The sequence below is a fragment of the Coregonus lavaretus genome (assembly GCF_964263955.1).
Source record: "Coregonus lavaretus genome assembly, chromosome: 10".
In the NCBI taxonomy this organism is placed as follows: Eukaryota; Metazoa; Chordata; class Actinopteri; order Salmoniformes; family Salmonidae; genus Coregonus; species Coregonus lavaretus.
In genome coordinates this window covers 18,672,213-18,699,092 of record NC_139997.1, presented here as the reverse complement: position 1 = coordinate 18,699,092, position 26,880 = coordinate 18,672,213, and the positions used below count along the sequence as shown (strand labels likewise).

At 42.9% G+C, this 26,880-nt stretch overlaps 1 protein-coding gene across 1 annotated transcript in view; it reads left to right on the top strand.

Annotated features, from left to right (window-relative positions):
* Nucleotides 1-217: 217 nt before the first annotated feature.
* The window catches only part of LOC311135988 (remodeling and spacing factor 1-like), a 58,514-nt gene continuing 31,851 nt past the window's right edge, over nucleotides 218-26,880 (top strand). Inside the window, exon 1 of the mRNA XM_084170033.1 lies at nucleotides 218-386. Within this exon, the coding sequence (XP_084026159.1) occupies nucleotides 233-386 (154 nt within the window). The 5' untranslated portion in view covers nucleotides 218-232. The remainder of the gene's footprint in view (nucleotides 387-26,880) is intronic.

Below are 26,880 nucleotides of genomic sequence, written 5' to 3'. Positions count from 1 at the left end.
ATTAGTTCGTTTGGGCTAAATTGCCTACCTATGTCAAAATGTGAAACAGTTCACACCTTCATCAGTGCCTAAATTATCACTGCGCGATCATTCCCCGCGCATATTCTTTACATTAGTAATTTGAGTTTTTACCGCAAAGACCTCTGGGCCACTATTTTCTTTGACGCGGTGAATTGTGGGCAGTCATTGGTCCTCCGAGCTTTTAGAGTCTGCTGCTCCACCATTGGAAAAGATGGCTGCCTCGGCTCCATCGGCGGGTTTTTCCTCCGATTTGTGCCCAAGCTACGCCGTGATATGCTCTTTTCTAGAGCGGTATGGAGCTTTGCTGGATCTACCGGAGCTTACATTTCCACAGTTGGAGAGATATCTTCAAGACACATCTTCAGGTATAGTTTGAAAAGCGCGAGCTGCTGTGGGGAGGTGCGACTACACCATCGCATAGTGTTCTGTGTCGTTCGTGCCAGCTAGCTAGTTGTTATTGTGTGTTTTCCAATGTATTGCTGTCCCAAATTCATAATAAGGATCCCGGGTGAAGCATATGCAATGTTTTTGCACTGTTTAACTCTGAACTTTTCGAAGACTAAAAGGCTTCGGTGAAATGTGGTTATTTTAAATTATTGGATTTGTTTTCAGCCTTTATCTGCCATGGACTGAATTGCACTATATCACATCCTACAGAAACTGCTTTGAGCTTTTGCACAAAGATGAATTGTTTTTAACATTTAAAGTATGGGGCACACCTGTTTTTCGGTTTATGATGTATGTTGCGATAAGGACAAAATTGTCCATTGTATTTACCGTTAAGTAATATTTTGGCTGTGGTTAGCTCGCGCTGTATTGCGCAGGCGCACACCTGGGCTTCCTGCTCAATGGATTCCTTCTGTAATTAGGTTCCCATTAGCTTCTATAGTAGCCACAAAGTCCAAATTGGTTACAAAAATCTTCATGGTTAGGATTCAAATCATAATTTAAAGGTAGACTCAGCCATATGATTTAGATGCATAAAGTAAAAAGCATAGTCGGGGTGGACTTAGTGATTTGGAGGTCCAAGGCAGAGGTCCTGCTCCTCCCCAAAAATGGATTTATAGTAAAGACATGTAATTTAACTGTAAAAATGTATTACCTTTTAATGTGCCATGAACCAGTCATTTATTTTAATCTGATTGTCAACAAATCACTTAAAATTATCCCAAAATAATTCTAGCATCTGAACAGTGCACTGTGCACCTGCCAACTTTCCTTCAATTCGTAAGTGGCTGAAACTATCTCATTGGAGAAAGCATCAGAGTGAGCGAAACAGCGCCTCTCTGTCTTACTATATGTAGCCTATGTATCTGAAGCCATAATCAGTTTGGCCAGACAGCATCAGATGCAGTGCCTATAGAAAGTCTACACCCCCCCTTGCCCCCAATCACATTTGATTGTTACAAAGTGGGATTAAAATGATTTAGTTGTAATTTTGTCAACGATCTACACAAGTTACTCTGTTAAAGTAGAACAATTCTATTTTTATTTTTTTTAAGATTAATGAAAAAAAAACAGATTTACCTTGATTATATAAGTATTCACCCCCCTGAGTCGATACATGTTAGAAACACCTTTGGCAGTGATTACAGCTGTGTCTTCTTGGGTAAGTCTCATAAGACCTTTGCATACCTGTATTGTGCAATATTTGCCCATAACTCTTACATTCTTCATGCTATGTCAAGGTGTTGGGGATCATGGCTAGACAGCAATCTTAAAGTCTTGCCATAGATTTTCAAGCAGATTTAAGTCAAAACTGTAAAATTTAGCCACACAGGAACATTCACTATCTTCTTCGTAAACAATTCCAGTGTAGATTTGTGTGGTAGGTTATTGTCCTGCTGAAAGGTGAATTTGTCTCCCAGTGTCTGGTGTAAAGCACACTGAAGCAGGTTTTCCTCCATGACTTTGCCTGTGCTTAGCTCCATCCCGTTTCTTTTTATCCTGAAAAACTCTCCAGTCTTTGCAAATGTCAAGTATACCAATACCATGATGCAGCCACTACCATGCTTGAAAATAAGGAGGCAGTTAGTCAGTGCTGTGTTGAATTTCCCCCAAACATAATGCTTTGGATTTATGCCAAAAAGTGTCTTCCTTTGCTGTTCCCCCCCCCCAGTATTACTTTAGTGCCTTGTTGTGTACATATGCATGTTTTGGAATATTTGTATTCTTCTTTTCACTCTGTCATTTAGGTAATTATTGTGGAGTTACTACAATGTTGTTGATCCATCCTCAGTTTTCTCCCGTCACAGCCATTGAACTCTGTAGTTGGCCTCATGGTGCAGTTTCCTTCCTGTCCTGCAGCTCAAGGACGACTGCAGGATGACTTCATCTTTGAAGTGTCTGGGTGGTTTAATACATCATCCACAGCATAATTATGAACTTGGCCATGCTTAAAGAGATATTCAATGTCTGATTTGTTTTTGTTAACCATCTACCAATCACTGCCCTTCTTTGAGGCTTTTGAAAAGCTCCCCGTCTTTTGTAGTTGAATCTGTGCCTGAAATTGGGGGACAGAGGATGGGGTTCAAAAATCATGTCAACCCCAATTATTTAAAACAGTGAGTCCATGTAACTTATGTGATTTGTTAAGCCAAATTTGACTTCTGAACTAATTTATGGTTGCCTAAACAAAGGGGGTGAATACTTACGACTTTTTTAATTCAATATCTATTAATAAAAAAAAAAATTAAGAATTTTCTTTTCACTTTGACATTATGGAATAATTTGTGTAGATCGATGACAAAAAAAATAGAATTAAATATATTTCAATCCCATTTTGTAACGCAACAAAATGTGAAAAAAGTTTCAGGGTGTAGACTTTCTATAGGCACTGTACATGGGCTACACGTCCTCTGCCTCGATGACGGTGGCACTGTTATCAGCAGCACCTGAAATGCGTTATTTTACAGTAGAATTACCCGTATATCTTTTACATGGAAATGGCCTATTCACTTCCATTCATTTTTCGTCCGGTACCGGGTTACCTTCAGACGAGTCCTGTGACACTTGTGGGGGTAGAGCAAAATGGAAACATTGCGTTCGTGAGGGTTTCATCTTTCCATAGAGGGGTCATATTAGTGAGCTCGCATGCTACAAACGTTTTTGTGAGAAGACCAATATTCGGGATGTCTCCTGGTCTAATAAACACTACTGTTGCTCGGCCACCTTCCACCACAGATGCGGAAGGGCAACATTGGTGGATGCGATGGATTGAGACGGCGCCCATGCACAAAAACATATCTGTAGCTTAAACAGATTTTGATGAGGATTTTTTATTATATGTATTATTCCTCGAGTGGAGCATGAGGGGGCCTCAAGTGGAAAAACTATTAAAAAAGATATACGTGTATTTATTTTATTTTTATGTCCAGCTCATGTGGCCCCTTGATGTGTGGCCTGCCTAATGGTAAGTCCACCAGTGTGCATAATGGGTCAATCTCTGCAACAACTAAGAGCGTTGAAGTGTGAGGCTCAACATCTCTGCTGTTTTGGTCCCATGGCTACCGCGCTGTAAACAGCGGGGTATGACTTTGTGGCTATAGAAGCTAGTGACCACCCTGTAATTACACCAAGACATTAGCCTGCTTCATTCAAACTATGCTGAACAAAATATAAATGCAACATGTAAAGTGTTGGTCCCACATTTCATGAGCTGAAATAAAAGATCCCAGAAATTGTCCATACGGACAAAAAGCTTATTTCTCTAACATGTTTTGCACACATTTCTCATCCCTGTTAGTGAGCATTTCTCCTTTGCCAAGATAATCCATCCACCCTACAGGCGTGGCATATCAAAAAGCTGATTTAAACAACATGATCATTAGACAGGTGCACCTTGTGCTGGGGACAGTAAAAGGCCTCTCTAAAATGTGCAGTTTTGTCACACAACACAATGCCACGAATGTGTCAAGTTTTGAGGTTGTGTGCAATTGGCATGCTGACTGCAGGAATATCCACCAGAGCTCTTGCCAGAGAGTTGAATGTTCATTTCTCTACCAACATCGTTTTAGAGAATTTGGCACTTCGTCCAACTGGGCTCACAACCCAAGACCACGTGTAACCACGCCAGCCCAGGACCTCCACATCTGGTTTCTTCACCTGCTGGATCCTCTGAGACCAGCCACCCGGACAGCTGATGAACTGAGGAGTATTTCTGTCTGTAATAGGGCCCTTTTGTGGGGAAAAACTCATTCTGATTGGCTGGGCCTGGCTCCCCAGTGGGTGGGCATGGCTCACAAGTAAGTGGGCATATGCCCACCCGTGACTGCGCCCCTGCCTAGGCATGTGAAATCCATAGATTAGAGCCTAATTTATTTATTTCAATTGACTGATTTCCTTATATAACCTGTTTTATATTTTTGTTCAGTGTATAGTTTGTTTGTTGTTAGGAAATGGGGAAACTATTTTCTGCATAGTTCTAGACTAGTTTTAATAAATAAAACTGCATTGCATCATGCTCCCCTTTAATTTTGGTACCTTGCACAGCAGTTTTAATTTAATGTGAAAACACGTTCCTTTTCTTATTCCCCAAAGTCATCAAAAGTTATTTTAATTCCTCTCTCCATTTGATAACTAGGCAAATGCATTTCAAGTGCTCATAGTGGACCAATATCTATCTATATGATCAAACATAGTAGGATATGGATTTCTGACAGTAGCTAGGTGTCCAATTGGTGACCGATTTAATGCGAATATTCTAAAATCCACATAAAAACAATATGCACATTTTCCCACCAGAGAAGTTTCCATCAAAATGACTTGTGGATAAAAGACTGTGCTTGATGACGTAGTGCACATGAAAATAACTTTTGCGGTTAAATTCCCATGTATCGAATAAATTAAAGTTAAATGGGTTTCCATTGCATTGACGAGGACAAGGCTGGAGATCACTCTGTCATGCTGATTGAGTTAGAATAACAGACTGGAAGCTTTTAAAAGGAGGGTGGTGCTTGAAATCATTGTTCTTCCTCTGTTAACCATGGTTACATGCAAGGAAACGTGCCATCATCATTGCTTTGCACAAAAAGGGCTTCACAGGCAAGGATATTGCTGCTAGTAAGATTGCACCTAAATCAACCATTTATCGGTTGATTTGAAGAAGGCGTCAGGGCGCCCAAGAAAGTCCAGCAAGCGCCAGGACCGTCTCCTAAAGTTGATTCAGCTGCGGGATCGGGGCACCACTAGTGCAGAGCTTGCTCAGGAATGGCAGCAGGCAGGTGTGAGTGCATCTGCACACACAGTGAGGCGAAGGCTTTTGGAGGATGGCCTGGTGTCAAGAAGGGTAGCAAAGAAACCACTTCTCTCCAGGAAAAACATCAGGGATAGGCTGATATTCTGCTAAAGGTACAGGGATTGGACCGCTGAGGACTAGGGTAAAGTCATTTTCTCTGATGAAGCCCCTTTCCGATTGTTTGGGGCATCCGGAAAACACCTTGTCCGGAGAAGACAAGGTGAGCGCTACCATCAGTCCTGTGTCATGCCAACAGTAAAGCATCCTGAGACCATTCATGTGTGGGGTTGCTTCTCAGCCAAGGGAGTGGGCTCACTCACATTTTTGCCTAAGAACACAGCCATGAATAAAGAATGGTACCAATACATCCGCCGAGAGCAACTTCTCCCAACCATCCAAGAACAGTTTGGTGACAACCAATGCCTTTTCCAGCATGATGGAGCACCTTGCCATAAGGCAAAAGTGAACTAAGTGGCTCGGGGAACAAAACATCGACATTTTGGGTCCATGGCCAGGAAACTCCCCAGACCTTAATCCCATTGAGAACTTGTGGTCGATCCTCAAGAGGCGGGTGGACAAACAAAAACGCACAAATTCTGACAAACTCCAAGCATTGATTATGCAAGAATGAGCTGCCATCAGTCAGGATGTGGCCCAGAAGTTAATTGACAGCATGCCAGGGTGGATTGCAGAGGTCTTGAAAAAGAAGGGTCAACACTGCAAATATTGACTCTTTGCATATATGTAATGTAATTGTCAATAAAAGCCTTTGACACTTATGGAATGCTTGTAATTATACTTCAGTATACCATAGTAACATCTGACAAAAATATCTCATAACACTGAAGCAGCAAACTTTGTGAAGACCAATACTTGTGTCATTCTCTCAACTTTTGACCACAACTGTACTCTGAAGCTCTGCTGTGTCCAGATATTTGAGTGTTCAAAAGACACTTTTGTGGTTTCTGTCACTGACATCCACCCAGAGGGGTTATACGATTGGTAGAATCATTTTGAAAGTTGCATAAACACAGGCAAAAAAAAAAAGCCATGGCCTTTAATATGGAAGCATTTGTGGAAAACACTACATGAGAGATGGTAGATAATGTACGAAAGTGAATCTGCTTGGCATTGCAAAGCATTATGACATCCAAGTTGCACATGCCGATGCAAAAGCAGTAGTCAAAGAGTTAGTGTATACTGCTTTAATGGAGGAGGAAATCCTTCCGGAGAGGGAGGATGATGAAAAGGGTTCTATGGGTGGTAGAGAACACCCCATAGATGAGCAACTGCAAGAGGTTGAACTAAAGGCAGAATGGGAACATAAATTAATGCTTGAGCACAAAGAAAGGGAATGAACGTGAGGAGAGATTGGAGCAACAGAAATTAGAGCTTGAGCACAAGGAAAGGGTAAGAGAACGTGCAGCCAGACTAAAACAAGAACAACAAGAATGTGCACATGCCGTTCGATTTAAAAGAGATGGATCTGGAAGTACTCCGAATCAAGTCAGGGCATCCTGCACCCTCAACATAATTTAATCTTGGTCGGAACAGCTGGCTTGTACCGCCTTTTAACGAAAAGGAGGTGGATGTACACTGAACAAAATTATAAACGCAATATACAATTTTCAAAGATTTTACTGAGTTACAGTTCATATAAGGAAATCAGTCAATTTGAAATAAATTCATTAGGCCCTAATCTATGGATTGTACATGACTGGGAACACAAATTTGCATCTGTTGGTCACAGATACCTTTAAAAAAAGATAGGGGCATGGATCAGAAAACCAGTCAGTGTGTGGTGTGACCACCATTTACCTCATACAGGGCAACACTTTGTGGCATGTTGTCCGAATCCTTTTCAATGGCTGTGCAAAGTTGCTGGATATTGGCGGGAACTGGAACACGCCGTCGATCCGGAGCATCCCAAACATGCTCAATGGGTGACATGTCTGGTGAGTATGCAGGCTATGGAAGAACTGAGACATTTTCAGCTTGCAGGAATTGTGTAAAGATCCTTGCGACATGGCACGGTATCTCTGTGCATTCAAATTGCCATGGATAAATGAAATTGTGTTCGTTGTCCGTAGCTTATGCTTTCCCATACTGTAACCCAACCACCACCATGGGGCACTCTGTTCACAATGTTGACATCAGCAAACCGCTCGCCCACACGACGCCATACTTCTGGTTGTGTGGCCAGTTGGACGTACTGCCAAATTCTCTAAAATGACAGAGGCGACTTATGGTAGAGAAATTAACATTTAATTATCTGGCAACATCCCTGCAGCCAATTGAACGCTCCCTCAACTTGAGGCATCTGCGGTATTGTGTTGTGTGACACAACTGCACATTTTAGTGGCCTTTTATTGTCCCCAGCACAAGGTGCACCTGTGTAATGATCATGCTGTTTAGTCAGCTTCTTGATATGCCACATGGATTATCTTGGCAAAGGAGAAATGTTCACTAACGGATGTTCTGTAAACAAATTTGTGCACAGAATTTTGTGCATATGGAAAATTTCTGGGATCTTTTATTTCAGCTCATGAAACTTGGGACCAACACTTTACATGTTGCGTTAATATTTTTGTTCAGTATATATTTTACTCTGAGTGGATTACCACATCCGTAAAATGACCGAGATATTTGATCACTGCTCCTCCAAAGTGTTCTTGTGGGATAAGACCAGCAAGCTCAGGTATGACACTTTTAAAGCTGCTATCCTTTGGGCTAATGAGTTGGTCCCAGAGACATACAGGCAACAGTTCCATAAATTATGAAAGACCGAATCACAAAGCCACGTTGAGTTCGCAAGGAAACAAGCATGTCTTTTTGATAGGTGGTGTGGTTTTTAAGAGGTCAGACTTTTTCAGACTTTTTCTACAGTGCCCAAAGATGAGGATTGGCTGAAAAACGGTTTTTCGTATCCACCAGTTTGTCATTACTGTCGTGAGAAAGGACACATTGTCTCTGTGTCCTAAGTCGAAACAGAAAAATGGGGGAGAGAAAAAGCAGTTTCTTCTTGTGGGAGCACTCCAGCCCATTAAGTCTTTGGTTGAGATTGGTGTATCTCCTAAACAAGATTTTGTTTCAGATTTGTATGAACTCTTTGTTTCAGACGGGTTAGTGTCTCTGCCGAGTGGCAACACTGTGAAGCAGCCGGTGAAGATACTGCAAGACACTGGGCAGCCCTATTCTTCATTTTGTAGGATGTTTTGGCTTTGTCTGACACTTCAGCAACTGGTTACAGTGTGTTAGTACAAGGTGTGGAGATGGGTTGCATGGAAGTTCCTTTTGTATAATGTGGAACTCGAGTCTATCTTGTTTCTGGTTCCGTTCATTTTGGGAAATTATTTGGCTGGAGGGAAGGTTGTGTAAAAAACCTGTCGTTTGTAAGGAACCCAGAGTAGAGGAACCTGATGGGCTATCAGAAAAGTACCCTAGAATGTTCCCACCGTGTGCCGTTACACGTGCTATGTCTAAGAAAGACGCTGGGAGCAAGTCTGGTGTTGAGGAGGATCCTGTTTTAGGTAAACTTCCTGAGTTGACCTCTCCTTTGAAAACCCCAAAGGTGAGCGAGTTGGTAGGACTACTGAAGGAAGAGAGGGTCCCTACAGTTGACACTTCGATGTCTAGGAAGCAGCTGACTGCTGAATAGAGTAAAGATGTTTCTCTCTCCCCTCTTTTTGCTAAGATACGTCCAGAGGAAATTGAGTTATCGCGCCACTTCTGGGCAAGACAATTGGCACAGTTGCACTTCGACAAGAGATACTGAGGTTGGCTCACGATGGTAGTATGGCAGGCCATGTTGGGGTCAACAAGATGTTTGACCGTACCTTGCGTAACTACTTCTGGCCTGAAACAGGATGTTGTGGCTTACTGTAAATTCTGCTGCTTTTGCCAGAGTACGGATCAACCGAATTAAGCTGTACTGGTTGCACCTTTGCAGTCTATTCCTTCTTTTGACAAACCTTTCAGCAGGGTTCTGTTGGTCTGTGTTGGTTCTTTACCATCGTGTGCTGCCACTCTTTTCCCTGAGGCCATTCCACTGAGGAAAATCACGTCTCCCAGTATTCTTAAGTCCCTTGTGAAGTTATTTTCAACGTTTGGACTTCCGCAGATAGTGCAATCGAACCAAGATTCAAATTTCATGTCAATGTCTTCCAGCAAGTGCTACAGCAGTTGGGTGTTACCCATAGTGCCTCTAGTGCCTACCATCCAGAGTTTCAAGGTGGTCTTGAGAGATTTCATCAGACTTTGAAGTCTGTTGAGAGCTTACTGCTTTGAATTTGAGAATGACTGGAAGAAGGGGTCACTCTAGTGCTGTTTGTAGCACTGGAGGTTGTTCAGGAATCTATTTTAGTTAGATTGAGCTTGTTTGGACATCCTGTCAGAGGTCCTTTTGAGCTTGCTGAGAGAGGTTGTTGCAGGGCAAAATAAACACCACAACAAATCTGTTGGAGCACGTTGGCACTTTTCTATACAGATTGCACCGCGCCTGTGGGTTTGCAAGTGAGAATCTGGAGAAGGCGCAAACGAAAATGAAAGTTTGGTACAATCGGAAGGCCCGAAGACGCACTTTCGATGTGGGTGACCAAGTCCTGGTTTTGTTGGCTGTTCTGGGGTCACCGTTGCAAGCTCGCTTTTCAGGCCCTTACCCCATAGTAAAAAATATATAGTAATCTGGATTACATCACCACACCGGAGCGCAGGAAAAAACCCTGGCTGTGTCATGTCAACATGTTGAAACTATACTTTTGGGTGAAGAGGTCTGTGAAAACCGGTAGTGATGTTCTGCCTGTAGCCACTGCTGTCACCGTTGACTATAGTCTTCCTCGAGTACGAGGAAAGCCCAATACAACCTGTGCCGGTTGGTCGGTTGAATAACTCAGATTCTAGAAAACCTTGATGTCATTTTGGCACTTGTCTCCGGAGGAAAAAGGCGACATTGTTTTTAGAATATCAGCGTTTATTCTCAGATGTGCCAACTCCGACAAATGTACTAGAGCATGACATTGACGTTGGGGACACTAGGCACATGCCTAGTGAGTGAATCCTGAAAAGAGAGAGAAACTCCGCAGTGAGGTGGAGTTCATGCTTGAGCACGGCGTCGCACAACATGGCAACAGTCTGTGGAGTTTGCTCTGTATATTAGTACCTAATGCGGCTGGGTCTGCGGTTTTGTTCCGATTTTCGGAAACTCAAGGCCGTTACTAAGTCTGACTCATACCCTTTGCCTAGGGTCAACGATTGTGTGGACCGTGTTGGCGCTGCTAATTACGTTAGCAAGTTCGATCTGCTGAAGGGATATTGTGAGGTCCCCCTAACTGAGTTCGCCAAAGAGTTGTCTGCTTTTGTCTCTCCTGGTGGTTTGTTTTCCTGTCTTAATCTCCCGTTTGGGTCTTTAAATGCTAAGACCCTTTTGGTCTCTGCACCGGTGCTAGCTGCTCCCGATTTCCGTCGTCCATTTGCTTTGTACACCGATGCCAGCGATGTAGGAGCAGGGGCTGTGCTCCTACAGAAAGACAATATGAATGTTGAGCACCCTGTGGGGTACTTTTCAAATACATTTGCCTCATCAACAACAATACTCGACTATCGAGAAGGAGACGCTCGCTTTGGTACTGGCTCTTCAGCACTTCAAAGTTTATGTATCGGGTCTCTACCCCTATGGTGGTCTATACCGATCATAAACCTCTCATTTCCTGCAAAAGAAGAGTTCCACGAATCGCAGACTCCTTTGCTGGAGTCTCATATTGCAGGAGTTTCCCCTTGAAATCAGACATGTCCGTGGTAAGGACAACTTGGTTGCTGATTTGTCTTTCAAGAGTGGGCAGTCAATAAGTTTGATGTTTTGCGTTTAGCCCACAGGAGGTTGGTGGCACCTTAATTGGGGAGAACGGGCTCGTGGTAATGGCTGGAGCGGAATGAGTGGAATGGTATCAAATACATCAAACATTTACATTTACATTTTAGTCATTTGGCAGACGCTCTTATCCAGAGCGACTTAGTTAGTGAGTGCATAATTTATTTTATTTTTTCATACTGTTTTCCATGTGTTTGATGCCATTCCATTTGCTCCATTCCAGCCATTATTATGAGTCACCCTCCCCTCAGCAGCCTCCACTGGTTTAGCCAGTGTGTAGCCCTGGCACACATTTCATTTTGACTGCACGTTTTGCTTTATTGGAGATTAGTTTCGTTTTGGTTTGGCTCATTCCAAGGGAATGAGAGTTATAGAAACGTACGCGATCTTCAGAGTTTTAGGCAGCTATAGAAAGAGAATGGAAGTACTATTATTAAAAGTGTGTATATGCTGTATATTACCCCCCGGAAAAGTGGTTGTTTGGTCTTGTATGAGAGACCGCCAGTGTTTTATATCGGTTTATATTGGAGAAGGCGACGCATTGAATTAGTGCTGCATTTTGGTTGATCATGTTTTGATATTAAAGTTGTTTTCTGTTGCTTGTGAGCAAACTTTTATTGGCATATTTGTTGTCTTAATGGAAAAGTTATTACAGGCTTAGGTTTTTCCTTTATATTTCGAGGTTGGACGTTAGCGCGTCCAAGCTGATCTTCCTCCCTGTTTTTGTTTTGCTTTACTTTTTGGTTTGCTTTGTGTCTTCAAGTTTGGTGTAGGTATTCATTTAGTGGGTGCTCTTGGTGGGTGTCTTTTAGGTCCCAGTTGTTGTTTCTAGTCAATTCAGTAGACACCCCCATGAGTGTTTTTCAGAACCCCTCTTAGAACCCCACCGGTTTGGTTCTGGTTCTTATTGTTAGTGACTCTTTGTTAGTAACCCATTTTGTTTGGGAGTCAATTTTTGGTTCCTTGCTGGGGAACGTAACGCCTACACACAATACCCCATAATGTCAAAGTGGAATTATGTTTTTAGACATTTTTACAAATTAATTAAAAATGAAAAGCTGAACTATCTAGACTCTAGGTGTTCAACCCCTTTGTTATGGCAAGCCTAAATAAGTTCAGGAGTAAAAATATGCTTAACTAGTCACATAAGCATGGACTCACTCTGTGTGCAATTATGTTAAACATGATTTAGAATGACTACCTCCTCTCTGTACCCCACAGATACAATTCTCTGTAAGGTCCCTCAGTCGAGCAGTGAATTTCAAACACAGATTCAACTACAAAGACCAGGGAGGTTTTTCAATACCTCGCAAAGGACGACACCTGTTGGCATATAGGTAAAAATAACATTGAATATCCCTTCGAGCATGGTGAAGTTATTAATTACACTTTAGATGGTGTATCAATACACCCAGTCACTACAAAGATACAGGCGTCCTTCCTAACTCAGTTGCCGGAGAGGAAGGAAACGGCTCAGGGATTTCACAATGAAGCCAGTGGTGACTTTTAAAACAGAGATTAATGACTGTGATAAGAGAGAACTGAGGATGGATCAACAACATTGTAGTTACTCCAAAATACTAACCTACACTGAACAAAAATATAAACGCAACATGTAAAGTGTTGGTCCTATGTTTCATGAGCTGAAATAAAAGATCACAGAAATGTTTCATACTTACAAAACGCTTTTCTCTCAAATCTTGTGCACTAATTTGTTTACATCTCTGTTAGTGTTAGCATTTCTCCTTTGCCAAGATAATCCATCCACCTGACAGGTGTGGCATATCAAGAAGCTGATTAAACAGCATGATCATTATACAGGTGCACCTTGTGCTGGGGACAATAAAAGGCCACTCTAAAATGTGCAGTTTTGTCACACAACACAATGCCACAGATGTCTCAAGTTTTGAGGGAGCGTGCGATTGGCATGCTGACTGCAGGAATGTCCACCAGAGCTGTTGTCAGAGAATTTAATGTTAATTTCTCTACCAATGTCGTTTTAGAGAATTTGGCAGTACGTCATACCGGCCTCACAACCGCAGACCACGTGTAACGATGCCAGCCCAGGTCCTCCACATCCGGCTTCTTCGATGGCCACTGGCACGCTGGAGAAGTGTGCTCTTCACGGATGAATCCCAGTTTCAACTGTACCGGGCAGATGGCAGACGTGTGGGCGAGCGGTTTGCTGATGTCAACATTGTGAACAGAGTGCCCCATGGTGGCGGTGGGGTTATGGTATGGGCAGGCATAAGCTATGGACAACTAACATAATTGCATTTTATCGATGGAAATTTGAATGCACAGAGAAACGATGACGAGATAATGGCGCCGGAGGGGATGGCTGCCGTTTTATGGACTCTTAACCAACCGTGCTATTTTGTGTGTTTTTCGCATTGTTTGTAACTTATTTTGTACATAATGTTGCTGATACCATCTCTTATGACTGAAAAGAGCTTCTGGACATCAGAACAGCGATTACTCACCTTGAACTGGATGAATGATTTTTCATTAATGAGTCGGACAAGAGGGATTTGCTCCAGACATCCGACAGGGCCCTCATCCCCATCATTCACAGTAGAAAGAAAAGGAGATGTCGCGGAAGGAGATTGGGGTTCTTGTTAAGGAGCCGGTGACAAGTGGCTAATCTGCCTTTGCCATCGATACTATTGGCCAATTTACAATCGCTTGATAATGAAGTGGACGGACTACAGGCACATATCCTACCAACGGAACATTAAAAACTGTAATATCTTATGTTTCACCGAGTCGTGGCTGAACGAAGCCTTGAATAACATACAGCTGGCGGGTTATACACTGTATCTGCAGGATAGAACAGCAGCTTCTTCTAAGACGAGGGGTGGCAGTCTATAAACAACAGCTGGTGCACGATATCTAAGGAAGTCTCAAGGTTTTGCTTGCTTGAGGTAGAGTATCTCATGATAAGCTGTAGACCACACTATCTACCAAGAGTTTTCATCTATATTCTTCATAGCTGTCTATTTACCGCCACAAACTGATGCTGGCACTAAGACCGCACTCAATGAACTGTATACGGCCATAAGCAAACAGGAAAACGCTCATCCAGAGGCGCCGCTCCTAGTGGCCGGGGACTTTAATGCAGGGAAACTTAAATCCGTTTTACCTCATTTCTACCAGCATGTTAAATGTGCAACCAGAGGGGAAAAAAACTCTAGACCACCTTTACTCCACACACAGAGACGCGTACAAAGCTCTCCATCGCCATCCATTTGGAAAATCTAACCATAATTCTATCCTTCTGATTCCTGCTTACAAGGAAAAAATAAAGCAGGAAGCACCAGTGACTCTGTAAATTCAAAAATGGTCAGATGAAGCAGATGCTAAGCTACAGGACTGTTTTGCTAGCACAGACTGGAATATGTTCCGGGATTCTTCCGATGGCATTGAGGAGTACACCACATCAGTCACTGGCTTCATCAATAAGTGCATCGATGACGTCGTCCCCACAGTGACTGTACGTACATACCCCAACCAGAAGCCATGGATTACAGGCAACATCCTCACTGAGCTTAAAGGTAGAGCTGCCGCTTTCAAGGAGCGGGACTCTAACCTGGAAGCTTATAAGAAATCCCGCTATGCCCTCCGACGAACCATCAAACAGGCAAAGCATCAATACAGGACTAAGATCGAATTGTACTACACCGGTTCCGACGCTCGTTGGATGTGGCAGGGCCTGCAAACTATTACAGACTACAAAGGGAAGCACAGCCGCGAGCTGCCCAGTGACGCAAGCCTACCAGACGAGCTAAATTACTTCTATGCTCGCTTCGAGGCAAGTAACACTGAAACATGCATGAGAGCATCAGCTGTTCCGGATGACTGTGTGATCACGCTCTCCGTAGCCGATGTGAGTAAGACCTTTTAAACAGAACAACATTCACAAGGCCGCAGGGCCAGACGGACTACCAGGACATGTACTCCGAGCGTGCACTGACCAACAGGCAAGTGTCTTCACTGACATTTTCAACCCCTCCCTGTCTGAGTCTGTAATACCAACATGTTTCAAGCAGACCACCATAGTCCCTATGCCCAAGAACACTAAGGTAACCTGCCTAAATGACTACCGACCCGTAGCACTCACGTCTGTAGCCATGAAGTGCTTTGAAAGGCTGGTCATGGCTCACATCAACACCATTATCCCAGAAACCCTAGACCCACTCCAATTTGCATACCGCCCGACAGATCCATAGATGATGCAATCTATGTTGCGCTTCACTCTCTCCTTTCACACCTTTACAAAAGGAACACCTATGTGAGAATGCTACTCATTGACTACAGCTCAGCGTTCAACACCATAGTGCCCTCAAAGCTCATCACTAAGCTAAGGACCCTGGGACTAAACACCTCCCTCTGCAACTGGATCCTGGACTTCCTGACGGGTCGCCCCCAGGTGGTAAGGGTAGGTAACAACACATCCGCCACGCTGGTCCTCAACACGGGTACCCCTCAGGGGTGCATGCTCAGTCTCCTACTGTACTCCCTGTTCACTCATGACTGCATGGCCAGGTACTACTCCAACACCATCATTAAGTTTGCCGATGACACAACAGGGGTAGGCCTGACCACCGACAATGACGAGACAGCCTATAGGGAGGAGGTCAGAGACCTGGCCATGTGGTGCCAGGACAACAACCTCTCCCTCAACGTGATCTAGACAAAGGAGATGATTGTGGACTACAGGAAAAAGAAGGTGACCAAACATGCCCCCATTCTCATCAACGGAGCTGTAGTGGAGCAGGTTGAGAGCTTCAAGTTCCTTGGTGTCCACATCAACAACAAACTAACATGGTCCAAGCACACCAAGACAGTTGTGAAGAGGGCACAACAAAACCTATTCCCCCTAAGGAGACTGAAAAGATTTGGCATGGGTCCTCAGATCCTCAAAAGGTTCTACAGCTGCACCATCGAGAGCATCCTGACTGGTTGCATCACTGCCTGATATGGCAACTGCTTGGCCTCCGACCTCAAGGCACTACAGAGGGTAGTGCGTCCGGCCCAGTACATCACTGGAGCCAAGCTTCTTGCCATCCAGGACCTCTATACCAGGCGGTGTCAGAGGAAGGCCCTAAAAATGGTCAAAGACTCCAGCCACCCTAGTCATAGACTGTTCTCTCTGCTACCGCACGGCAAGCGGTACCGGATCGCCAAGTCTAGGTCCAAGAGGCTTCTAAACAGCTTCTACCCCCAAGCCATAAGACTCCTGAACATCTAATGAAATGGCTACCCAGACTATTTGCATTGCCCCCCCCCCCCCCTCCCCCTCTTTTACGCTGCTGCTACTCTGTTTATTATCTATGCATAGTCACTTTAATAACTCTATCTACATGTACACTACCGTTCAAAAGTTTAGGGTCATTTTTTTTTGTTCACTAAAATAACATCAAATTGATCAGAAATACAGTGTAGACATTGTTAATGTTGTAAATGGTATTGTAGCTGGAAACTGCTGATTAAAAAAAAATTGAATATCTATGTAGGCGTACAGAGGCCCATTATCAGCAACCATCAGTCCTGTGTTCCAATGGCACGTTGTGTTTGCTAATCCAAGTTTATCATTTTAAATGGCTAATTGATCATTAGAAAACCCTTTTGCAATTATGTTAGCACAGCTGAAAACTGTTGTGCTGATTAAAGAAGCAATAAAACTGGCCTTCTTGAGACTAGTTGAGTATCTGGAGCATCAGCAATTGTGGGTTCGATTACAGGCTCAGAATGGCCAGAAACAAATAACTTTCTTCTGAAACTCGTCAGTCTATTCGCAAAACACCAGTCTCAACGTCAACAGTGAAGAGGCGACTCCGGGATGCTGACCTTCTAGGCAGAGTTGCAAAAAAAAGCCATATCTCAGACTGCCCATATTAATCTTTAATTTTTATTGGCCAGTCTGAGATAAGGTTTTTTCTTTGCAACTCTGCCTAGAAGGTCAGCATCCCGGAGTCACCTCTTCACTGTTGACGTTGAGACTGGTGTTTTGCGGGTACTATTTAATGAAGCTGCCAGTTGAGGACCAGTGAGGCGTCTGTTTCTCAAACTAGACACTAATGTATTTGTCCTCTTGCTCAGTTGTGCACCGGGGCCTCCCACTCCTCTTTCTATTCTGGTTAGAGCCAGTTTGCGCTGTTCTGTGAAGGGAGTAGTACACAGCGTTGTACGAGATCTTCAGTTTCTTGGGAATTTCTCGCATGGAATAGCCTTCATTTCTCAGAACAAGAATAGACTGACGAGTTTCAGAAGAAAGTTATTTGTTTCTGGCCATTTTGAGCCTGTAATCAAACCCACAATTGCTGATGCTCCAGATACTCAACTAGTCTCAAGAAGGCCAGTTTTATTGCTGCTTTAATCAGCACAACAGTTTTCAGCTGTGCTAACATAATTGCAAAAGGGTTTTCTAATGATCAATTAGCCTTTTAAAATGATAAACTTGGATTAGCAAACACAACGTGCCATTGGAACACAGGACTGATGGTTGCTGATAATGGGCCTCTGTACGCCTAAGTAGATATTCCATTAAAAATCAGCAGTTTCCAGCTACAACAGCCATTTACAACATTAACAATGTCTACACTGTATTTCTGATCAATTTGATGTTATTTTAATGGACACAAAAATTGCTTTTCTTTCGAAAACAAGGACATTTCTAAGTGACCCCAAACTTTTGAACGGTAGTGTACATATTACCTCGACTAACCGGTGCCCCCTGTATATAGCCTCGCTTTTGTTATTTTTTACTGCTACTCATTAATTATTTGTTACTTTTATTTAGTATTTTATATCGTTTCTTTTCTTGGGGGGGGGTATTATTTTTTAAGACTGCATTGTTGGTAAAGGGCTTGTAAGTAAGCATGTCACTGTAAGGTCTATGCCTGTTGTATTCAGCTCATTTGACAAATACGATTTGATTTGAGATCCTGAGGCCTGTTGTCGGGCCATTCATCCGCCGCCATCACCTCATGTTTCACCACCATCATTACTCCTGAGTGGCGCAGTGGTCTAAGGCACTGCATCGCAGTGCTAACTGTGCCACTAGAGATCCTGGTTCGAATCCAGGCTCTGTCGCAGCCGGCCGCGACCGGGAGACTCATGGGCGGCGCACAATTGGCCCAGCGTCGTCCAGGGTAGGGGAGGGAATGGCCGGCAGGGATGTAGCTCAGTTGATAGAGCATGGCGTTTGCAACGCCAGGGTTGTGGGTTCGATTCCCACGGGGGGCCAGTATAAAAAAAATATGTATTCACTAACTGTAAGTCGCTCTGGATAAGAGCGTCTGCTAAATGACTAAAATGTAAATGTAAATAATGCACGGGCCAATTTTGCAAGAGTCTGTACACAATTCCTGCAAGCTGAAAATGTCCCAGTTCTTCCATGGCCTGCACACTCACCAGACAATGTCACCCATTGAGCATGTTTGGGATGCTCTGGAGCAACGTGTAGGACAGCGTGTTCCAGGTCCCGCAAATATCCAGCAACTTCGCACAGCCATTGAAGAGGAGTGGGACAACATTCCACAGGCCACAATCAACATCCTGATCAACTCTATGCGAAGGAGATGTCGCGCTGCATGAGGCAAATAGTGGTCACCAGATACTGACTGGTTTTGGTCCCGTGTAGCTCAGTTGATAGAGCATGGCGCTTGCAACGCCAGGGTTGTGGGTTCGTTTCCCACGGGGGGCCAGTATGAAAAATTTATGCACTCACTAACTCTAAGTCGCTCTGGATAAGAGCGTTTGCTAAATGACTAAAATGTTAAATGTTAATGTTTTCTGATCCATGCCCCTACCTTTTTTTTGTATCTGTGACCAACAGATGCATATCTGTATTCCCAGTCATGTGAAATCCGTAGATTAGGGCCGAAGGAATTTATTTCAATTGACTGATGTCCTTATATGAACTGTAACTAAGTAAATTCGTTGAAATTGTTGCATGTTGCGTTTTATATTTTTGTTCAGTGTAAATGACAGTGAAAAGAAGGAAGCCTGTACAAAATAAAACTATAAATCAAATCAATTCTATTTGTAATTTGTCACATACACGTGTTTAGCAGATGTTATTGCGGGTGTAGCGAAATGCTTGTGCTTCTAGCTCCGACAGTGCAGTAATATCTAACAAGTAATGTCTAATTTCACAACTTATACCCAATACACACACATCTAGGTAAGGAATGGAATTTAAGAATATATACGTATATGGACAAGCAATGACCGAGCGGCATGGACTAAGATACAGTATAATATTATAGAACACGGTATATACAGTGGGGGGAAAAAAAGTATTTAGTCAGCCACCAATTGTGCAAGTTCTCCCACTTAAAAAGATGAAAGGCCTGTAATTTTCATCATAGGTACACGTCAACTATGACAGACAAATTGAGAATTTTTTTTCCAGAAAATCACATTGTAGGATTTTTAATGAATTTATTTGCAAATTATGGTGGAAAATAAGTATTTGGTCACCTACAAACAAGCAAGATTTCTGGCTCTCACAGACCTGTAACTTCTTCTTTAAGAGGCTCCTCTGTCCTCCACTCGTTACCTGTATTAATGGCACCTGTTTGAACTTGTTATCAGTATAAAAGACACCTGTCCACAACCTCAAACAGTCACACTCCAAACTCCACTATGGCCAAGACCAAAGAGCTGTCAAAGGACACCAGAAACAAAATTGTAGACCTGCACCAGGCTGGGAAGACTGAATTTGCAATAGGTAAGCAGCTTGGTTTGAAGAAATCAATTGTGGGAGCAATTATTAGGAAATGGAAGACATACAAGACCACTGATAATCTCCCTCGATCTGGGGCTCCACGCAAGATCTCACCCCGTGGGGTCAAAATGATCACAAGAATGGTGAGCAAAAATCCCAGAACCACACAGGGGGACCTTGTGAATGACCTGCAGAGAGCTGGGACCAAAGTAACAAAGTCTACCATCAGTAACACACTACGCCGCCAGGGACTCAAATCCTGCAGTGCCAGACGTGTCCCCCTGCTTAAGCCAGTACATGTCCAGGCCCGTCTGAAGTTTGCTAGAGTGCATTTGGATGATCCAGAAGAGGATTGGGAGAATGTCATATGGTCAGATGAAACCAAAATATAACTTTTTGGTAAAAACTCAACTCGTCGTGTTTGGAGGACAAAGAATGCTGAGTTGCATCCAAAGAACACCATACCTACTGTGAAGCATGGGGGTGGAAACATCATGCTTTGGGGCTGTTTTTCTGCAAAGGGACCAGGACGACTGATCCGTGTAAAGGAAAGAATGAATGGGGCCATGTATCGTGAGATTTTGAGTGAAAACCTCCTTCCATCAGCAAGGGCATTGAAGATGAAACGTGGCTGGGTCTTTCAGCATGACAATGATCCCAAACACACCACCCGGGCAACGAAGGAGTGGCTTCGTAAGAAGCATTTCAAGGTCCTGGAGTGGCCTAGCCAGTCTCCAGATCTCAACCCCATAGAAAATCTTTGGAGGGAGTTGAAAGTCTGTGTTGCCCAGCGACAGCCCCAAAACATCACTGCTCTAGAGGAGATCTGCATGGAGGAATGGGCCAAAATACCAGCAACAGTGTGTGAAAACCTTGTGAAGACTTACAGAAAACGTTTGACCTGTGTCATTGCCAACAAAGGGTATATAACAAAGTATTGAGAAACTTTTGTTATTGACCAAATACGTATTTTCCACCATAATTTGCAAATAAATTCATTAAAAGTCCTACAATGTGATTTTCTGGATTTTTTTTCCTCATTTTGTCTGTCATAGTTGACGTGTACCTATGATGAAAATTACAGACCTCTCTCATCTTTTTAAGTGGGAGAACATGCACAATTGGTGGCTGACTAAATACTTTTTTTCCCCACTGTACGTATGAGATGGTTAGTGCAAGATATGTAAACGTTATTAAAGTGACTAGTGTTCCATTTCTTAAAGTGGCCAGTGATTCCAATAGGCAGCAGCGCAACCTCTTGTGCTAGTGATGGCTATTTAACAGTCTGATGGCCTTGAGATAGAAGCTGTTTTTCATTTTCTTGGTCCCAGCTTTGATGCACCTGTACTGACCTCGCCTTCTGGATGATAGAGGGGTGAACAGGCAGTGGCTCGTGGTTGATGTCCTTGATGATCTTTTTGGTCTTCCTGTGACCGGGTGTCCTAGAGGGCAGGTAGTTTGCCCCCGGTAATACGTTCGGCAGACCGCACCACCCTCTGGAGAGCCCTGCGGTTGCGGGCGGTGCCGTACCAGGTGGTGATACAGCCCGACAGGATGCCCTCAATTGTGCATCTGTAAAAGTTTGAAGGTTTTAGGTGCCAAGCCAAATTTCTTCAGCCTCCTGAGATTGAAGAGGCTCTATACTAAATATATTCACGTCACCAAATAATTGATTAAAACATACTCTTTTGCTATGAAGGTCTACATTAACCTTAACAGCACTCTGTAGGGTAGCGCCATGGTGTAGCTGGAGGACAGCTAGTTTCCGTCCTCCTCTGGGTACATTGACTTTAATACAAAACCTAGGAGGCTCAAGGTTCTCACCCACTTCCATAGACTTACACAGTAATTTTGACAACTTCCAGAGGATGGACTCCAACCTATCAGCTCTCTTGCAGCCTGAACTGACATGTTGTCCACCCAATCAAAGGATCAGAGAATGACTAGTACTGAAAGCATACGCTACAGCTACCTAGCACTGCAGTGCATCAAATGTGGTGAGCAGTTGACTCAAAGAGCGAGACAATAGTTAAACAGTTTTTAACAAATTAATTTATTGAAAAATGAAGGAGAAGCGAGAGAAAGAGCTAGCTATATTTCTCATTCTTTCCACTTTCACTTACTTAGCTAGTGAATGCAGCTAACTAGTTTAGCCTACTCAAACACCCGGCTCAAACAGAGAGGGGTGCTATGTTAGCTAGCTGTCTATAGCTATCTAACACTGGAACTCTTCCAAGTCAAGGTACGTTTTTGGTTTTATTAATTTATTGCAACCGGGGCCTGCCGGTGTAACTGCTAAACTGCTTGCTGACTGTACACTGTACTGCATGATTGTAGCGGGTTTACTAACACGTGAGTTCTAGTAGCTATGTTGACTATGATATTAACGATGTAGGCTGTGTGCAGCAGTTATGATATGAAGGTTTGGCTTGGAAAGTTTTATTTTTTTTGCCTGGTGACAGACAGCTGATGTGTTGTGCACTAAAGTCCACAAGCGTAGGGGAAAGGTGAGAGGAGGAGAGCGCGTAGATGCGAGAAGGAATACAACAAGCATAGTAATCATGCTATTTGTATTTGGCTGCTATGTAAGTGAACTGTGTTTGCATGTGATCAGAGGTTTATTCATTCCGCCGATTCTGTAGAAAAATAATTTCCTCCCTCATCTTAAACAGCACTGACTGCCACTGATTCCGAAACCTTCATCCTGTTTGCAAGAATGCACTAAAGTTGAACTGCAGAAAAATTTAGCTGATGGAAAAACATCCCCACAGCATGATGCTGCCACCACCATGCTTCATTGTGGGGATGGTGTTCTCGGGGTGATGAGAGGTGTTGTGTTTGTGCCAGACATAGCTTTTTCCTTGATGGACAAAAAGCTCATTTTTAGTTTCATCTGAACAGAGTACCTAATTCCATATGTTTGGGGAGTCTCCCACATGCCTTTTGGCGAACACCAAACGTGTTTGCTTATTTTTTCTTTAAGCAATGGCTTTTTTCTGGCCACGCTTCCGTAAAGCCCAGCTCTGTGGAGTGTATGGCTTAAAGTGGTCCTATGGACAGGTACTCCAATCTCCGCTGTGGAGCTTTGCAGCTCCTTCAGTGTTATCTTTGGTCTCTTTGTTGCCTCTCTGATTAATGCCCTCCTTGCCTGGTCCATGAGTTTTGGTGGGTGGCCCTCTCTTGGCAGGTTTGTTGTGGTGCCATTTTCTTTACATTTTTTAATAATGGATTTAATGGTGCTCCGTGGGATGTTCAAAGTTGGGATTTTTTAAAATAACCAACCCTGATCTGTACTTCTCCACAACTTTGTCCCTGACCTGTTTGGAGAGCTCCTTGGTCTTCTTGGTGCCGCTTGCTTGGTGGTGCCCCTTGCTTAGTGGTGTTGCAGACTCTGGGGCCTTTCAGAACAGGTGTGTGTATATATATACTGAGATCGTGTGACACTTAGATTGCATACTGGTGGACTTTATTTAACTAATAATGTGCCATCTGAAGGTAATTGGTTGCACCAGATCTTATTTAGGGGTTTCATAGCAAAGGAGGTTAATACATATGCACGCACCACTTTTCCGTTATAATTTTTTTTTAGAATTGTTGGAAATTTCATATTTTGTGTATGTCCATTACATGAAATCCAAATAAAAATCAATTTAAATTACAGGTGGTAATGCAACAAAATAAGAAAAACGCCAAGGGGGATGAATACTTTTGCAAGGCACTGTAAAACACAAGGCCAAATCTACACTGGAGTTGCTTACCAAGAAGACAGTGAATGTTCCTGAGTGGCCTAGTTACAGTTGTGACTTAAATCTGCTTGAAAATCTATGGCAAGACTTGAAAATGGCTGAAAAGCAATGATGAACAACCAACTTGACAGAGCTTGAAGAATTAAAAAAGAATATTGCAAATATTGTACAATCCAGGTGTGCAAAGCTCTTAGAGACTTTCCCAGAAAGACTCACAGCTGTAATTGCGGCCAAAGATGATTCTAACATGTATTGACTCAGAGGTGTGAATGCCTACAGTACCAGTCAAAAGTTTGGACACACCTACTCATTCAAGGGTTTTTCTTAATTTTTTACTATTTTCTATATTGTAGAATAATAGTGAAGACATCAAAACTATGAAATTACACATGGAATCATGTAGTAACCAAAAAAGTGTTAACCAAATCAAAATATATTTTAGATTTGAGATTCTTCAAATTAGCCACTCTTTGCCTGGATGACAGCTTTGCACACTCTTGGCATTCTCTCAACCAGCTTCATGAGGTAGTCACCTGGAATGCTTTTCCAACAGTCTTGAAGGAGTTCCCACATATGCTGAGCACTTGTTGGCTGCTTTTCCTTCACTCTGCGGTCCAACTCATCCCAAACCATCTCAATTGGGTTGAGGTCGGCTGATTGTGGAGGCCAGGTCATCTGATGCAGCACTCCATCACTCTCCTTCTTGGTCAAATAGCCCTTACACAGCCTGGAGGTGTGTTTTGGGTCATTGTCCTGTTGAAAAACAAATGATAGTCCCGCTAAGCGCAAACCAGAAGGGATGACGTATCGCTGGAGAATGCTGTGGTAGCCATGCTGGTTAAGTGTGCCTTTAAATTCTAAATAAATCACAGACAGTGTCACCAGCAAAGCACCATCACACCACCTCCTCCATGCTTCACGGTGGGAACCACACATGCAGAGATCATCCGTTCACCTACTCTGCATCTCAGAAAGACACGGCGGTTTGAACCAAAAATCTCAAATTTGGACTCATCAGACCAAATGACATATTTCCACCAGTCTAATGTCCATTGCTCGTGTTTCTTGGCACAAGCAAGTCTCTTCTTATTATTGGTGTCCTTTAGTAGTGGATTCTTTGCAGCAATTTGACCATGAAGGCCTGATTTCACGCAGTCTCCTCTGAACAGTTGATGTTGAGATGTGTCTGTTACTTGAACTCTGTGAAGCATTTACTTGGGATGCAATCTGATGTGCACTTAATTGCTGGTTTCTGAGTCTGGTAACGCTAATTAACTTATCTTCTGCAGCAGCGGTAACTCTGGGTCTTCCTTTCCTGTGGCGGTCCTCATGATTTCATCATAGCGCTTGATAAAGCTATCATCTGGATACCAACCCTACCTTGTCACATCACAACTGATTGGCTCAAACGCATTAAGAAGGAAAGAAATTCCACAAATTAAGTTTTTAACAAGGCACAGCTGTTAATTGAAATGCATTCCAGGTGACTACCTCATGAAGCTGGTTGAGAGAATGCCAAGAGTTTGCAAAGCTGTCATCAAGGCAAAGAATGGATACTTTGAAGAATCTCAAATATTTGTTTAACACTTTCTTGGTTACTACATTATTCCGTATGTGTTATTTCATAATTTTGATGTCTTCACTATTATTCTACAATGTAGAAAATACCCCAAAAATGAAGAAAATCCCTGAAATGAGTAGGGGTGTCCACATTTCTGACTGGTACTGTACGTAAATGAGATATTTCTGTATTCATTTTCAATAAGTTTGCTTAAAAATCTAAAAACATGTTTTCCCTTTGTCATTATGGGGTGTTTTGTGTAGATGGGGGGGTGGTAATAATATATATAATCCTTTATGAATTACGGCTGCAACACAAAATGTGGAATAAGTCAAGGGGTATGAATACTTTCTGAAGGCACTGTATATTTGTGCAAGAAGGCATTTCCACCGCCATTTCTCACATAATTAATTTTACTGACACAAAAAGATCCCACCTTGTCTAGTGTATTATGTTTTATCGACATTTGGAAAGTTTACTGACAGATTAGCTGTTTCCATCAGGCCTGTCGTGACATTTAAAAAAATCCGACATGTACTTTACTCGCATTAAAAGGTTGTTTGGAAACCTGTTTAGTGTAAGTGGGATTCATATTCAACATACACATGCTATAGCTACATGTAACGGCCAAAATAATGGAAACGTTAGTAAATTAGGGATACAAAGTATATTGAAAGCAGGTGCTTCCACACAGGCGTGGTTCCTGAGTTAATTAAGCAATTAACATTCCGTGCTTAGTGTCATGTATAAAAATGCTGGGCATGCCATTATTTTGATTACCATGGCTATGCCCCCATCCACAGGGCACAAGTGGTCACTGAATGGTTTGATGAGCATGAAAACGATGTAAGCCATATGCCATGGCCATCTCAGTCACCCGGTCTCAACCCAATTGAACATTTATGGGAGATTCTGGAGCGGGACCTGAGACAGCGTTTTCCACCACCATCAACAAAAACCAAATGATGGCGTTTCTCGTGGAAGAATTAAAGAAAGTTCCAGACACTCGTTAAATTTATGCCACGGTGCATTGAAGCTGTTATGTCTCGTAGTGTCCCAATGCCTTATTAAGACACTAAGTTGGTGTTTTCTTTATTTTGGCAGTTACCTGTAGCTATAGCATGGTGTAACCGTTACACCAAGATATCCAAACCTCTTGGCGTAACTGTTAGTGTGTTGGCTTAACAATCGCATCAGAAGTGGGATGCTGCCCGTGAAGCCATCGAAGAGGCGTGTACACGCGAGGGACTTGATATAGAGAAGCATGACGAAGCGATCTTAAGCCAACACATAGTGACCCCGTCAAGGGGTTTGGACTTGACAGTCGCTGGACCCTGATTCAAGTCCCATCGGGGCTACCCCCCAAATTCGCTACAACATACTTCCATGGTTGGTTTCATTGACCACGTTTACATGCGTACCGATATCCCGTTCTTATTCGGGATATTCAAGTATTCTGTTTTTGAGTTGACACATATAAACAATCCTGTTTGCCCCAGAAGACTAAAATAAAGTAGTGCTCACCAGAATGTTATACATGGATAGAATGAATGCATTAGTAATCTAGTTAACACCGGTAAAGTTGTCTGTTTCATTTAGGGACCTGGGTAAAAATGCAATAACTCCAACAGTGGAAAGATTGGTCCTGTGCAAAATGTCCAAATGTCATCAGTTTGACCGGTTTTAAGGAAATGAAAAGCTGAGAAAGCAACTTTA